This window comes from Gadus morhua, chromosome 9, assembly GCF_902167405.1.
Source record: "Gadus morhua chromosome 9, gadMor3.0, whole genome shotgun sequence".
NCBI classification, from domain to species: Eukaryota; Metazoa; Chordata; class Actinopteri; order Gadiformes; family Gadidae; genus Gadus; species Gadus morhua.
Genome location: NC_044056.1, coordinates 11,770,634 through 11,785,136, shown reverse-complemented (window position 1 = coordinate 11,785,136; position 14,503 = coordinate 11,770,634). Strand labels below are relative to the sequence as shown.

Below are 14,503 nucleotides of genomic sequence, written 5' to 3'. Positions count from 1 at the left end.
TTGTTGACAGCTTGGCTTCTGAATGCACCAGCCTAATGCCAGGATGGTTCAGAGCTCTAGAGAAAAGACAATATTAGAAACTATCTTCAGTAAATGTTTGAGAGCAACAGGGATTGATAGGAATTATTAATCCTTCAAACACGGGAAAAGCGCTCAGTTTTTATTCCTGTACTATCAATGACCCTGGCTACAGACCAGCCACGGCCACTTTCGATACAGGGTGACCACAAACACACGCACAAACACACACAACCCTGCAAACGCACACCGTTACCTGCTGCTCTGCAAAACTAGGGTCCAACATGGCGCCGAGCAGAACCCCAGACCATCCTGAACCCTGCCTGTCTGGGAAAGAACAATAGCATGAGACAACCCGCTTAAGATTTACATTTATGCTTGTATATTACTCCTCAATAAAACACATCAGCATATTACAAAAGTCTGAAACAAATCCCTACCGGCCCCCTACTGTGACACCAACAGAGTTGAATGATTGATGAAACTACTACAAATGTTTTGGCAAATGATTATATTCATTCCATAATACCTAGAAATAACTTCAACTGGAGACAGTCAATGTTTGAGAGCAACAGGGATTGATAGGAATTATTAATCCTTCAAACACGGGAAAAGCGCTCAGTTTTTATTCCTGTACTATCAATGACCCTGGCTACAGACCAGCCACGGCCACTTTCGATACAGGACACGCACACACCCACACACACAGTTACCTGCTACTCTGCAGAACTAGATTCCAACATTGCGCTGGCAGAACGCCAGCCTTCATCCTGAGCATTGCCTGGATGGGACAGAACACGAGCATGAGACAAGTTTATTTTATTTAAAAGCTAGATTAACCCCTGCTGTAGGAGTTAGACGTTAGTGCAAGGCAGTAGCCTAGCTTGCTATAAGAGCCATGTTTAAATGAACTGATGATTGGCCAGCAATCATTAAATAAAGTTGAATAGGCCTAAATCGTTTGCCTCGAGACACCAGTAAGTCTTCAGTCCTTGATGAGCCATGACCTGACCAACGACAAACTGACTTTCTACACAATCAGCAAAGACTGCATTTATAAACAACTTTCGGAGATAAAACAGCAATAAAAGACAATATTTCTACATTTATTCCATTAAATATAAAAAGAACTACTAACTAGAGAGGGTCAATGTTTGAGAGCAACAGGGATTGATAGGAATTATTAATCCTTCAAACACGGGAAAAGCGCTCAGTTTTTATTCCTGTACTATCAATGACCCTGGCTACAGACCAGCCACGGCCACTTTCGATACAGGGTGACCAAACAGACACAAGCTGTTACCTGCTGCTCTGCAGAACCAGGGTCCAACATGGAGCCCAGCCTCCTTCACCCATCACCACCACCGCCGGGCTGGGAACAAACACAAGCATGAAACACCACAACAATCTAAAGATTCACCTTAACCATGAATAATATTACTCTTCAATACAGCTCTATCCTTTCAAACATACGAATGACTCAGTGCTTATCGGCATGCATTTGTTTGTTTTTTTACAATTAGCCAAAGTCTGATACTAATTCCACATCTGGTCCCCTACTTTGACCCAAAAACTGATTAAAAATGGATTGCAAAATCTAACAAAGTTTTTGAATAATCACACATTCAGACAAATCTGCTTTGGATACAAGACAATTGATTATAATTCAGCGATGGTACAAATAAATTACTTAAATAACCAGAGAGGGTAAATGTATGAGAGCAACAGGGATTGATAGGAATTATTAATCCTTCAAACACGGGAAAAGCGCTCAGTTTTTATTCCTGTACTATCAATGACCCTGGCTACAGACCAGCCACGGCCACTTTCGATACAGGACACACACACACACACACACACACACACACACACACACACACACACAGTTACCTGCTACTCTGCAAGACCAGGGTCCAACATGGAGCTCAGCAGACTGACCACCACCTGGTTGGGAAATAAACTAGCATGAGATACACATGTACTAGATGGTGATCCAGCCTGAGACTGTAAGAACAATTTGCATGAATACTCATTTTTATTCGAGAAGAAAGTAAGCAACGCTTTAGTCCTTGATTGATAGTCAAAGTTGTTTCCTTGAAATCGTTTTTCTACATTCACTAAAGACTGCATTTATACACAACTGCTGGAAATAAAATATACCACTAAAGTACACATGATCGATTTCTAATGGCATTCCTTTACATCTAAAAAAACAAACTAGAAGGTAAATGTTTGAGAGCAACAGGGATTGATAGGAATTATTAATCCTTCAAACACGGGAAAAGCGCTCAGTTTTTATTCCTGTACTATCAATGACCCTGGCTACAGACCAGCCACGGCCACTTTCGATACAGGACACACACACACACACAGTTACCTGCTACTCTGCAGGACCAGGGTCCAACATGGAGCTCAGCAGAACGCCAGCCTTCATCCTGAGCACCACCTGGATGGGACAGAACACGAGCATGAGACACAACATTATTTTGTTTAACAGCTAGATTAACCCCTGCTGTAGGAGTTAGACGTTAGTGCAAGTTAGTAGCCTAGCATGCTATAAGAGCCATGTTTAAATGAACTGATGATTGGCCAGCAATCATTAAATAAAGTTGAATAGGCCTATATCGTTTGCCTCGAGACACCAGTAAGTCTTCAGTCCTTGATGAGTGATGACCTGACTGACGACAAACTGACTTTCCACACATTCAGCAAAGACCGCATTTATAAACAACTTTTGGAGATAAAACGGCAATAAAAGACACAATATTTCTACATTTATTCCATTAAATCTAAAAAGAACTACTAACTAGAGAGGGTCAATGTTTGAGAGCAACAGGGATTGATAGGAATTATTAATCCTTCAAACACGGGAAAAGCGCTCAGTTTTTATTCCTGTACTATCAATGACCCTGGCTACAGACCAGCCACGGCCACTTTCGATACAGGACACACACACACACACACACACACACACACACACACACAGTTACCTGCTACTCTGCAAGACCAGGGTCCAACATGGAGCCCAGCACACTGACCACCACCTGGTTGGGAAATAAACTAGCATGAGATACACATGTACTAGATGGTGATCCAGCCTGAGACTGTAAAAACAATTTGCATTAATACTCATTTTTATTCAAGAAGAAAGTAAGCAAAGCTTTAGTCCTTGATTGATAGTCAAGTTGTTTCCTTGAAATAGTTTTTCTACATTCACTAAAGACTGCATTTATACACAACTGCTGGAAATAAACTATACCACTAAAGTACACATGATCGATTTCTAACGGCATTCCTTTACATCTAAAAACAAACTAGAAGGTAAATGTTTGAGAGCAACAGGGATCGATAGGAATTATTAATCCCTCAAACACGGGAAAAGCGCTCAGTTTTTATTCCTGTACTATCAATGACCCTGGCTACAGACCAGCCACGGCCACTTTCGATACAGGGTGACCAAACAGACACACACCCCCACCCCCACCCCCCCACACACACACACACACACACAACCCTGCAAACGCACACCGTTACCTGCTGCTCTGCAAAACTAGGGTCCAACATTGCGCCGAGCAGAACCCCAGACCATCCTGAACCCTGCCTGTCTGGGAAAGAACAATAGCATGAGACAACCCGTTTAAGATTTACATTTATGCTTGTATATTACTCCTCAATAAAACACATCAGCATATTACAAAAGTCTGAAACAAATCCCTACCGGCCCCCTACTGTGACACCAACAGAGTTGAATATGATTGAGGGAACTGCTACAAATGTTTTGGCAATTGATTATATTCATGCCATAATACCTAGAAATAACTTCAACTGGAGACAGTCAATGTTTGAGAGCAACAGGGATTGATAGGAATTATTAATCCTTCAAACACGGGAAAAGCGCTCAGTTTTTATTCCTGTACTATCAATGACCCTGGCTACAGACCAGCCACGGCCACTTTCGATACAGGACACGCACACACACACACACACAAACAGTTACCTGGCTGATACTCTGCAGAACTAGGTTCCAACATTGCGCTGGCAGAACGCCAGCCTTCATCCTGAGCACCGCCTGGATGGGACAGAACACGAGCATGAGACAAGTTTATTTTGTTTAACAGCTAGATTAACCCCTGCTGTAGGAGTTAGACGTTAGTGCAAGTTAGTAGCCTAGCATGCTATAAGAGCCATGTTTAAATGAACTGATGATTGGCCAGCAATCATTAAATAAAGTTGAATAGGCCTAAATCGTTTGCCTCGAGACACCAGTAAGTCTTCAGTCCTTGATGAGTGATGACCTGACTGACGACAAACTGACTTTCTACACATTCAACAAAGACCGCATTTATACACATACATAAAATAAACCACTAAAGGACACGATATTTCAAACTAAAACAAACTAATAAATAGAGATGGTAAATGTTTGAGAGCAACAGGGATTGATAGGAATTATTAATCCTTCAAACACGGGAAAAGCGCTCAGTTTTTATTCCTGTACTATCAATGACCCTGGCTACAGACCAGCCACGGCCACTTTCGATACAGGACACAGACACACACAAACAGTTACCTGCAGAACCAGGGTCCAACATGGAGCAAAGCAGGAGCCCAGACTGCTTCATACGGACCACCACCTGGCAGGCAAAGAACACAAGCATGAGTAATTACCCTGGCTTCAGACACATGACTGATAGCTTTCGGGTGCCCCGAAATCCGGTGTAACGACCTGTCTGCAAAAAAAAAATTAAATAAAAAAAATCGAATTTGCGTTCGAATGATCGGACACCAAGCGCGCGTTCACACCAAAAGCGACGGGGCGGCGCGAATCCATACAAAGTCAACGCATAGGGGGATTATTAGTTTATCAACACGGCGGATGCGCGCGCGGAATGATGACAGAAGGAAAATTTGTTTGACCGGTTGCCATGGTTATCTCCGTGTGGTTAATTTGCAGTTGCAGTGTTAATCAACGATTTTGTCAGCTTACTGTTACATTAAACTGTAATCAGAAAACGAGGTTATATGCTATAGACCCTATAGTATCTGTGGTATAAAGGCTGGGACGACTTTCAAATTATAAATATGTACACTCTATGTTCACGGCATAGACCGTCGCGATTCATTTTTTTTATACCCTCGTGGGACCACCAGTGACAGAGTCCGACGTCATCTCGTCGATGGTTCAAACCATTTTACTGGTTCGCCAATGGTTTTAATGCGCAAAACGTTACTCTGTTAACTTTGGGTCATTGAATGCACTGCGAAATTCCCTTAATATTTCCCAATATTCAGCTGCACCCATGTGCAGATATCCGATGGTTACACAGAAGCCTCCAGGAAACGGGCTACTAAACGACAATCCAAACCTTGAGCCCAACAATACCCATCGTCCCGTATAAAATACACTCCATAAATTAAAAAACCGAAAGAGTTGCGTGTTTTGGGCATTCAAAATTCGAGGATTACACGAGATTAAAAACGGCTGAGCCTTACTTGAGCAACTCACCACCATGGCTGACGGCACCTGAAGAAGGTCGTGGAACAACAAACTGCAGCAGAGAGCCTGCCCAAGACGCCCCACGGCGCCCCCTGCAGGCCGGAGACTGTAACTTAGACAGGACCCGCGGCTCTCTTTGGGCCTTTACCGGTCGAGCTCCCTCCTCATTCCCACTTCGGATTCGTGGCTACAGCCAGCCATTGGTCAATCGAGCTGACCGTTCCGCCCTTAGATTCGTTTGCAGTCCAATCAGATTGATCACAGCTCAAGCGCCACCCGGCTCTGATCGCCCAAGGGTGCCTCGAGCGCTTGTTCAACGGAAATCAAGATAGACATAACGTAACATAATATAATAAAATATAATATAATAACAACATAAAATAAAACAACATACGTGTTTTCAGTGGTCTAGATTCCCCCTGCTGAGCTTCACCATGAGGGACCTTTAGGCCTGTGTGGAAAGTGTTTTGGACCTTAGATAAAGGACTTCGTCTGAACTAATATGTTTACACTTCCACTAATACCAATTGTCTGACGTGCTACACTAAACCGTTTGAGTTTTTAGGTCATGTAATGATACCTTAAGTAAATCGTTTTTCAGAGTTCGCCCTTTCGTCTCCTTTGGGCCTCCGTAGTCAGAGCGCTGAGCAGCTGCACATGTGACAGTTCAACTGGTGTTCTACACATACACAGCGTTCTCCTCCTCTTCATCACCATGGCACTGTTCACCATGGCTTTCACCCTGGTCCGGCAGTAAGTACCGCTGAAGGGTTCATGGTTTCGGGTCAACTTGTTGCAGAGCTTCAGTCGCGCTGCTACCCTAGTTGGATTGTGTGCGGCTAACAAGTCTCCGTTTACTTCACTTCACTTGTGATTTTAATAGTGGACATGGTGTAAGGAACACAATGTTTGGTTTAATAAACAGCGTTCACGTAGTGTCTGTATATTATCTGGAATCTTGGGGGAAGTCGCCTATTTATAGACTGCACCAACACGGTCAGTCTGGGTGGAAGCACATCCAAATGTCACAGTTCACAACAAGCCTCCATCTGGCCTTACACTCGACCATTTAGCGTTATCTTTATCACACACGCACGCAAGCACGCACGCACGCACGCACACACACACACACACACACACACACACACACACACACACACACACACACACACACACTATCTTTATTTAGTTTAGGATCATTCATACTACTAGGACTATAAGTTGAACAGCTCGTATTATGTACCGCCAGCGATTCATTGTTTCTCTTCTGACATGTACTTATTGTAAGTCGCTTTGGATCAAAGCGTCTGCTAAATGCCCTCAATGTAAATATCAATATAAAGTTGCTTGTGGGTTTTGTCTAACCAACGTTGTTCTGCTGACTGATTTGTTGCAGCGGGGAAACGCAGTTCAACAAAGACGGCCTCTTACAAGGTACGTAGCCCCCCGGCCAGTAGTCCCCCAAAGGTCTGTGTGGTTCTGTGTGGGTCCAACCCTTGTGGTTCTGCGTGGGTCCAACCCGTGTGGTTCTGCGTGGGTCCAACCCGTGTGGTTCTGCGTGGGTCCAACACGTGTGGTTCTGTGTGGGTCCAACCCGTGTGGTTTCGTGTGTCCCCCAGGGCAGGCCATCGACTCGTGTCTGTCTGAGACCGGCGTCCAGCAGGCAGAGGCGGCAGGCCGTTACCTGAGAGACGTCACCTTCACCAACGTCTTCGTCAGCAACATGCTGCGGGCCCGTCAGGTGGGATTTATTACATGATGATGATATTTATTATTTAATACTTTTTTTACAAAGTGTCCTCCAGTGTATTAATAACTTGTACATTGCGGATAAACTCTTGGCCTGAAGGAGTTTCTGTTTCTGCCCACAACAATGTTTAACGGTTAATTAAACTGTTTATTTTCTGTGTGTCCGTTCAGACGGCAGAGGTCATCCTGAAACACAACAGCAGCGGCGCTGGTCTGGAGATGGTCTGCGACGCTTTACTGAAGGAGAAGGTGCGTTCTGTTCCCCTCTCTGTCCATGCAGACATGTGTTAGATATCTGGGGATGTGGTTGATGGCTGGTTTCAGCAGCCTCGCCTGTCCCACTCAGGCTGGGTGACTCTGAGGCTGCACAGGTCAAAAACAGCCGTCACCGCACCTGGCAGACCCTGCCCTCTGCGTTGGTGTTCCCCAAAACTCTGGTTAACCGGTTTCATGTTGGCTCAGGCCAGTATGATGAACCCTGACGCCGTGTGGGGTGGGGTGTGGGGGATCAGAATGATGAACCCTGGCCGAGGATGTGGTAAGGGGGACCAGTATGATGAACCCTGACCCAGTGTGTGGTGTGGGCAGAGCTTCGGCGTGGCAGAGGGCCGGCCGGTGGAGGCGTACCGGGCGATGGCGGCGGAGGCTGGTGAGACGACGGTGGACTTCGTGGCACCAGGGGGCGAGAGCGAGCAGCAGGTGAGTACAGCTGCTGGACTGGTTCGGAACAGGCTTGTTAACAGGCGGCCTCAGTCCTCACGCACGCGCACACGCAGAGAGACAGACCAGTGTAAATCAACACATACCAAGAATATGTTCATTCTACTGCAGTTCTGTATCTTGACCACTAGGGGTCAGCACAGAGTAGTGGCCTCCTCTCCATCTTACGGTAGGTTCTGTGAGAGTGCTGGTCTCTCTCCCCTCTCTCCCCTCTCGGCGAGCCGGAGACACGGGTCCGGGTGCGTGGGTTGGAGAAGAGGTTGATCAAAGTACACCTCTTTCTCCCACACAATGTCCGTCACTGGCTTGCGATTAACAAGTCACCTGCTCAATGCTGGTTCTGTGTTGATGTACGTGCTGGGGCAGCCGTGTGGGCGGGGGGTCACCGTGGAGAGCTGCGAACCGGAGCCAACCGGTTGGTTGTTATGACTTGGTCCATTCGACCCAGTGGTTGGAGGGTGAGTCCTCGAGGATGACCACGCATAACTTCCTTCTGTTGTTTCCATGTCCTGACCTCTTGATTCAGGATGGGAGAGGATAAGAGTGAGGGTTGGGTCTGGAGTAGTCGCCAAACTGGAAATCAGTCATTCAATTGTACTCCAACAACTTCTCTTAACAGATCAGTGGATCTCATCTTATTCAGAATCTATTGTTTTGAACTCAGCCGTTGGTTAGGCGGTGGTTTTCATGATCGATGAAGCTTAATATTACCTCTGTGGTTTCAGTTTTCAGTTGCTTTTCCCAAAGTCGAAAGCTGAAACTGTGTTTCCCATTACAACACGTGCCTCATGCACCTGCCCTGAACCGCCGGGCTGAGGTCTGCAACGAGTCAGACCTCAACACAAAACCAGAACCACGGTTTAATGGTCCGACTTCTGACTCATTGATAATCAGTTTCAGGTGGATGGAAGCTGCTTTTGAGAGGGACTGTAAATGGTCAATGGACTGCATTTATGCAGCGCTACTCTAACCAGTAGCCGCTCAAAGCACAATCCTGACTAACATTCACCCATTCATGCACACATTCACACACCGATGGCGGTGTCAGCATGCAAGGCGACAGCCAGCTCGTCATTAACAGTCAGGGTGAGGTCGGTGTCTTGCTCAGGGACAGCTCGACACTCGATCAATGAGATCGAACTAGGAACCTCCCGGTTACCAGCCGACCCGCTCTACCTCCCGAGCCCCATGCCGGCTCTAAGCCAATGTTTCCAGGCGTGTGGACCTGGCTCCAGTGGCCAGTGGTACTGTTGGTGTTTCTCGGTCCTTCTGCTGATGTTGTTGTTCCTGCTCGTTTCTTTTAGGTGACGGAGCGCTTCAGGGTGTTTCTAGAATCCATGCTGCGCCGCATTGATGCCGACCACTGGCTCAACCGCCCGGAACCGGTCCCCTCCGCATCAGAGCCTCTGGTCTCCCCCCCGGCGGAGGGCCGGGCGGACGAGGGGCTGGGGGCCCTGGGGGCCCCGGGGGTCCACGCCCTGCTGGTGGGTCACGGCGCCTACATCCGCTCGGCCGTGCGCCACCTGCTGCAGGCGCTGGGCTGCTCGCCGCCGCCCGGCGTCGACCACGCCAACATGCTGTCGCTCAGCCCCAACACCGGCCTGTCCCGCTTCGTCCTCACGCTCGCCCGGGACCAGGGAGGGCTCGCCATCAGGGGGGTGCGGGGGGTCTTCGTCCACAGAGCGGACCACCTTAAATAACCATGGGGGTGGGGGAGGAGGGTAGTTGACTACGGAGCAAACCATCCTTAATGATTTAGTTTATTGATGCTGTTGGCATATGAAGAGAATTTCAACCAATGTGACATAACGTGCAAAAGAATGCCTTTAATCCTTCCATAGTGATCACTCAATAGCCTTCTGTTTTATCTGATCTGTAGATGTTAAAAGATAACCAAATCAGTGATGATTTAGAAACTTATTTTACGTTTTCTGTTCAAATGGTGTGTGTGTGTGTGTGTGTGTGTGTGTGTGTGTGTGTGTGTGTGTGTGTGTGTGTGTGTGTGTGTCAGTCACTGCCGGCCCGCGGCTCCATGCTGGGACACCCTGGTTGTTGAATCACATAAATGTGTTCTCTAATGAGTTCCTCCATCTATATCGGTGAGTCTGGGCTATATCGAGAACAGAATGCCGCTGAACTGTTGACTCTGTAGCCAATCAGTTACTTTCATCGTTGTCAATTAACCTTCGGGCTGGAGGCAGACCCATGCTTCACTTCACCCACACCACCTTAGCGCCGATAAGGAAGATGATTCGGAGCAACGTATGACTGATGATGCTGCTCTATAACTGATGAAGAGGATGGGAGGAAGGGCAATGTGAGCACAATACAGTAAACACAAAAAAACAACCGTGTCTTCAATCTTTGGGCTTTTTCGCCTGTGAAACCTTTTTTGATCTTATGTCTCAAAATCATCAGTGACCTGTATTTACTTCGAATTATGTTTCTTGGGGTTAACAAGGTGAGCTATCAGTCTGCTAAAATGCTAACAGACTGGGTGCTAACACTAACATGGGGTTACAAGTTGCATAAGTGAATGCCCGGGCGCAAAGTCTTGTAGAGCGACTGACCTGTTGGTTGGTTCAAGGCCGATAAAGAGATCAATGCAGTTCTTGTTTGAAATACATGTGGATATTTCACGATCAGGCATAACGGCATAAATGTATGGTATCATGCTCAACATGATTTATTTACAATCTAATGATATATTGGTAATATTTGGAACAAAATGATACAATAGTTTACCGGGTAACAGCAGTTAGCTCAACTTCCAAAGGTCCCATGGCATGCTACTTTATGGATGCTTATATATAGGTGTTAGTGGGCCCTTAATACAGTATTTGAAGTCGTTCGAGAAATTCAACCTCCGCGGCGGTGGAGCGCCTCGGCGGCGGTGGAGCGCCTCGGCAGCGGTCAGCGGGGCTCCGGCGGGAGACAATCGTAGGCATGTCGTGGTTCGGGTACTTCTGGGAGTCAAAGCAAAAGTTCCTTTCCCCAAATTCCTTCTCAACCATTGTTGAGAGAACCCCAACTACGAGTCTCGTAGAAATACGAGAGATGTCAGAGAACCCGACGTGTTATGCGCCATAACACCAACAGCAGAATGTCTATCCAAATAACAAAGAAGTGTACAACAGTCGTAGCTCATTGTCTCATTGTCGGGCCAAACTCTCTGGGTGGGCAAAGCAGAGAAGGGGAGGTAACTTGGCCCCTTATGACGATATATAGGGCCAAAATCGAAATGAAACGCCATTTCCAGCTACCGGGGGACCATAGGCAAGGGGGGCTCATTATTAATGTTAGAAAACCTCCTAAAGTGAAATTTTCATGGCACGGGACCTTTAAAGGATCCAACTAAAACATCCCCCCTCATTCCAGTATTCCCTCCAAGCCCCTGCCCAAAAACACACGACTAGCACGCAAGCTTTAGCAACAGGTCCAACGTGCCTTCTGGAAGGCTTTTATTAGGGCAAAATGTAATGATCGGACAGGTTTATTTCAGGCCTGAAACAACCTCAGAGACTGGATGCATGTTGTTATTTTTTTCGTGCCAAAAATGCTTCTACAAATAAATGGTCTGCCCTAGACTTAATTTTTTTTATAAAGGTGCTTTAAGTCCGATTTTTTTTAGGAACAAAGTGTTTATTCGTGCTTGTACAATTATATTAACAACAGCTTTTTCAAAATAACAGACGAAGGAAAAACAACGATATTGTTCGGCAAACAAGAGAAAAACAAAAGTACGCTTCAGGCTTCAAGCTATTTTCTTGACAATGTTACTAAACCAGTGTTGCACCCTTTCATGGTGGCCAACTAAAATAAGCAATTACAGGCGCCCATCTATGCTTTAGGTTTAAGATGTGCAATGCAACACATTGGTGGAGAAACATAAGGTTCTCCTCTTGGTTATGGAAACACTGCAATCGATGTTTTGTCTTTTATAGGGAACTTTGATTCTGGATGTATTCATTCAGTCATAAGGAGGAAGGGGGTGAATTTATGGGTTGTTTCTTTTTTTTAACATTGTTCTCTTCTGCTGTCTCTCTTTCGAAACTCTCATGTCTTACCTAGGTTTTGATATCGTAAAAGGTTCAAACTATAAAGAATAATTACCTTACCCTAACCCTTTTGTCATGGGTAATTAATTTACCTGCAAATTCCTTGATGAATGACGAACACAAAGACATAAAAACATCAGATTCAAATATATTTGTAATAAATACTATAGTAGCCTACTGTGTAGCTCTCTGTCTCCGTCTCCAAGATGACGGGCACCTTGCCGCAGGTAACTGGGACCAGAACTCGTGGTCAACTCTTTTTGAGTCCAGACGCCCAAAGCCTGAATCATCTCAGTCCAAACAAACACAGAGTTGTCTGGCTAACATTGACAACTCTGTGTTGGTTTTAATGGCTTTAACTAACCAATAAACAATCACAAGTCATCAACGGCTTCATAATGATCCCCTCTTACATGCTTGAGCTTTAAGTCTTATTTACATGTTTGATATTTTAACCTCCTAATGCAATATGTAACTATGAGGCTGGCAAACCTTTTATATTTCTAATAAATAGTGGAAATTATCAATCCATCATCCTTCATTTTTCATTTTTTCTACATTCAAACCCCATGGGGTCTGGAGTTTTGGAAATTACCAAACCAATCTAGAGCCAAGTCGAGGTCAAGAAAACCAGTAGTCCGTCTTGTAATTGCACAAATAAAGACTTTCCATTTCAGGCAAATACGTTAAAAAAGAAAACACAACTAAAAAACAATTTAGCATCCGTGATTAAACATTTGCGTAATTTCTAACCGTTTACATATTTCTAAAACGCAGTGCCAGGTAGCCTACTGGATGCTGACTCAGTTAACATTTAACTTTGTAGGTGAAAGGACATGAGGTTAAAACACTGTTTTGCAGAGTCACCCTGGGCCTTCAGGAGCAGCTCCTAGACCCATGGGGACCATTAGGACGGACCCCATGAGGACGTCAGGATCAGGAACCACGTTCTCCATAATTAGTGACTCAACCCTCCATTATTAAACTCTCTCTGACTCCATGGTTCCTATCAAACATTTCAAAGTGCTTCAATCTTTATATGGGGCATGAATCCACGGGAATCCGAGAAGGAGCGCGACGGGCCGTCTGAACAGGTTCGGACCGGTTCGGTTCAGATCTTTGGTCGGATCACTCTGGTTATGACACCGGTTTGATGTTTAGATGTTCCCCGTTCCAAAGACCAACGCGTTGAGCGCTTAGTTGATATGTCAGTCCATGAAACGCCTCAACACGTCAGGGTGTTTCAGCGTCAGTCTGGTTGGTTGGTCGGTCTAGACCTCGTCCTGGTCCAGGCCTAATCCTGGTCCAGGCCTAGTCGTGGTCGGCCCGCTCCGCGATGCTGGTCTTGATGGGACTGATCGGGCGGACGGAATGCAACACCTTGAGGGGGTCGTCGCAGGAGGTGATGGTCTCCTTGGACACGGCGCCCGCCTGGTCCTGCTCCGAAACCTCCGGGTCCTGGGACCCGTGGGCCGGGTTCCCAGGATGGGACTCGGACCGCAGCGGGTCGGAGGGGTTCACCCGGTCGGACCTCAGCGGGACGGAGGGGTTCACCCGGTCGGCCCGCCTCCGTCTACTCAGCAGGTGGCGCACTGGGAGATTCCTCCGCGGGGAAGAGGAGAGTGAAGGTGATACCTGATTGGTTCTCCAGGCCGGGCCGCTCCGGGACCCAAGGACGAACCAGAGGTCCCCGAGCAGACACGCCACCCCGGCTCCATCCTGAGTCTCATGGGGGGTGGAGAAGGGAAGATCAGCATAAACTCATTGTTTTATTTGCAGTTTTATTTAGGATTCAGTTCACATGTGACCTGAACTCACCGGGTTCTGTTGATCTCTGTAATGTTCCTCACATAAAATCTGTTTGCGCCTCAAATCAAATATTGACACAAAGTTGGTCGTCTCTGGTCCTGTGATGGGAAGAGGGGGGCGGGGTGTGAGTTAACATTCGAGTTAATTAAAATGAGATTAAATTGATTCATAACTTAACTCAAAACGATCCCCGGCAGTCATTGATTGAGTTAGGCAATTTTTTTTTATAAATTCTCTAATAACCTTACCCATGTCGTCGCGATGGACGCTTCTCCTGCGAGTCAGCTTGAGGGGGAACCGCCTCGTAGCGACATAACTCTCGGCTCTCTTCCCCCGGCCGGACCCACGCCGCTCGGCCGCTGCCTTCTCCCGCAGCGCCGCGGGGGAAACCAGCGGGACGTGTGGGAGCACCGCGGCCAGGACCAGAGCGAGGAGGACGGGCTGCATGGTCGGAGGGCAGACGGTGGTTGGCTGGAGGTCTCGGTCCTAACGCTGCTGGCGGACCCACTGCACTACTGCAGGAGGACAGGGTCCAAGAGGTCTATTTAAACACGGGTCGATAAACCGGCTCACTCATTTACCAAACTGGAGGACTACCTGTCTTTCAGAAGCTGCCGCTCGCGTATCTGGGATGCCAGAGGCCGGGGTCAGA

At 46.7% G+C, this 14,503-nt stretch overlaps 2 protein-coding genes and 9 non-coding genes across 12 annotated transcripts; 1 reads left to right on the top strand and 10 right to left on the bottom strand.

The window, feature by feature from the left end:
• Positions 1–94: 94 nt before the first annotated feature.
• LOC115551684 (small nucleolar RNA SNORA71) lies at positions 95–221 on the bottom strand. Its single transcript, XR_003978181.1, has one exon. It is a non-coding gene; the product is annotated as a small nucleolar RNA SNORA71 (small nucleolar RNA).
• Positions 222–577: 356 nt separating this feature from the next.
• Positions 578–704, bottom strand: LOC115551680 (small nucleolar RNA SNORA71). Its single transcript, XR_003978178.1, has one exon. It is a non-coding gene; the product is annotated as a small nucleolar RNA SNORA71 (small nucleolar RNA).
• A 465-nt stretch (positions 705–1,169) lies between these two features.
• LOC115551682 (small nucleolar RNA SNORA71) lies at positions 1,170–1,296 on the bottom strand. Its single transcript, XR_003978179.1, has one exon. It is a non-coding gene; the product is annotated as a small nucleolar RNA SNORA71 (small nucleolar RNA).
• A 434-nt stretch (positions 1,297–1,730) lies between these two features.
• On the bottom strand, positions 1,731–1,857 carry LOC115551675 (small nucleolar RNA SNORA71). The gene has a single exon (XR_003978172.1). It is a non-coding gene; the product is annotated as a small nucleolar RNA SNORA71 (small nucleolar RNA).
• A 390-nt stretch (positions 1,858–2,247) lies between these two features.
• LOC115551679 (small nucleolar RNA SNORA71) lies at positions 2,248–2,374 on the bottom strand. Its single transcript, XR_003978177.1, has one exon. It is a non-coding gene; the product is annotated as a small nucleolar RNA SNORA71 (small nucleolar RNA).
• Positions 2,375–2,838: 464 nt separating this feature from the next.
• LOC115551678 (small nucleolar RNA SNORA71) lies at positions 2,839–2,965 on the bottom strand. The gene has a single exon (XR_003978176.1). It is a non-coding gene; the product is annotated as a small nucleolar RNA SNORA71 (small nucleolar RNA).
• Positions 2,966–3,344: 379 nt separating this feature from the next.
• Positions 3,345–3,471, bottom strand: LOC115551685 (small nucleolar RNA SNORA71). The gene has a single exon (XR_003978182.1). It is a non-coding gene; the product is annotated as a small nucleolar RNA SNORA71 (small nucleolar RNA).
• A 386-nt stretch (positions 3,472–3,857) lies between these two features.
• On the bottom strand, positions 3,858–3,984 carry LOC115551677 (small nucleolar RNA SNORA71). Its single transcript, XR_003978175.1, has one exon. It is a non-coding gene; the product is annotated as a small nucleolar RNA SNORA71 (small nucleolar RNA).
• A 454-nt stretch (positions 3,985–4,438) lies between these two features.
• LOC115551676 (small nucleolar RNA SNORA71) lies at positions 4,439–4,565 on the bottom strand. The gene has a single exon (XR_003978174.1). It is a non-coding gene; the product is annotated as a small nucleolar RNA SNORA71 (small nucleolar RNA).
• A 1,555-nt stretch (positions 4,566–6,120) lies between these two features.
• tigara (TP53 induced glycolysis regulatory phosphatase a) lies at positions 6,121–10,333 on the top strand. Its single transcript, XM_030365302.1, has 6 exons — positions 6,121–6,268; positions 6,912–6,949; positions 7,135–7,256; positions 7,436–7,513; positions 7,853–7,963; positions 9,289–10,333. The coding sequence occupies exons 1-6, from the start codon at positions 6,231–6,233 to the stop codon at positions 9,682–9,684; spliced, it is 783 nt and encodes a 260-aa protein (XP_030221162.1). The 5' UTR covers positions 6,121–6,230; the 3' UTR covers positions 9,685–10,333.
• Positions 10,334–11,605: 1,272 nt separating this feature from the next.
• On the bottom strand, positions 11,606–14,480 carry LOC115550365 (uncharacterized). 2 transcript variants are annotated; one of them, XM_030365307.1, is made up of 3 exons: positions 14,100–14,480; positions 13,861–13,949; positions 11,606–13,761 (listed from the first exon to the last, which is right to left on the bottom strand). In XM_030365307.1, exons 1-3 carry the CDS (start codon positions 14,296–14,298, stop codon positions 13,354–13,356), a joined length of 696 nt encoding a protein of 231 aa, XP_030221167.1. In that variant the 5' UTR covers positions 14,299–14,480; the 3' UTR covers positions 11,606–13,353. The 2 variants fall into 2 exon arrangements, with proteins under 2 accessions (XP_030221167.1, XP_030221166.1); XM_030365306.1 differs by having other exon boundaries at positions 11,606–13,767; positions 14,100–14,479.
• Positions 14,481–14,503: the final 23 nt, after the last annotated feature.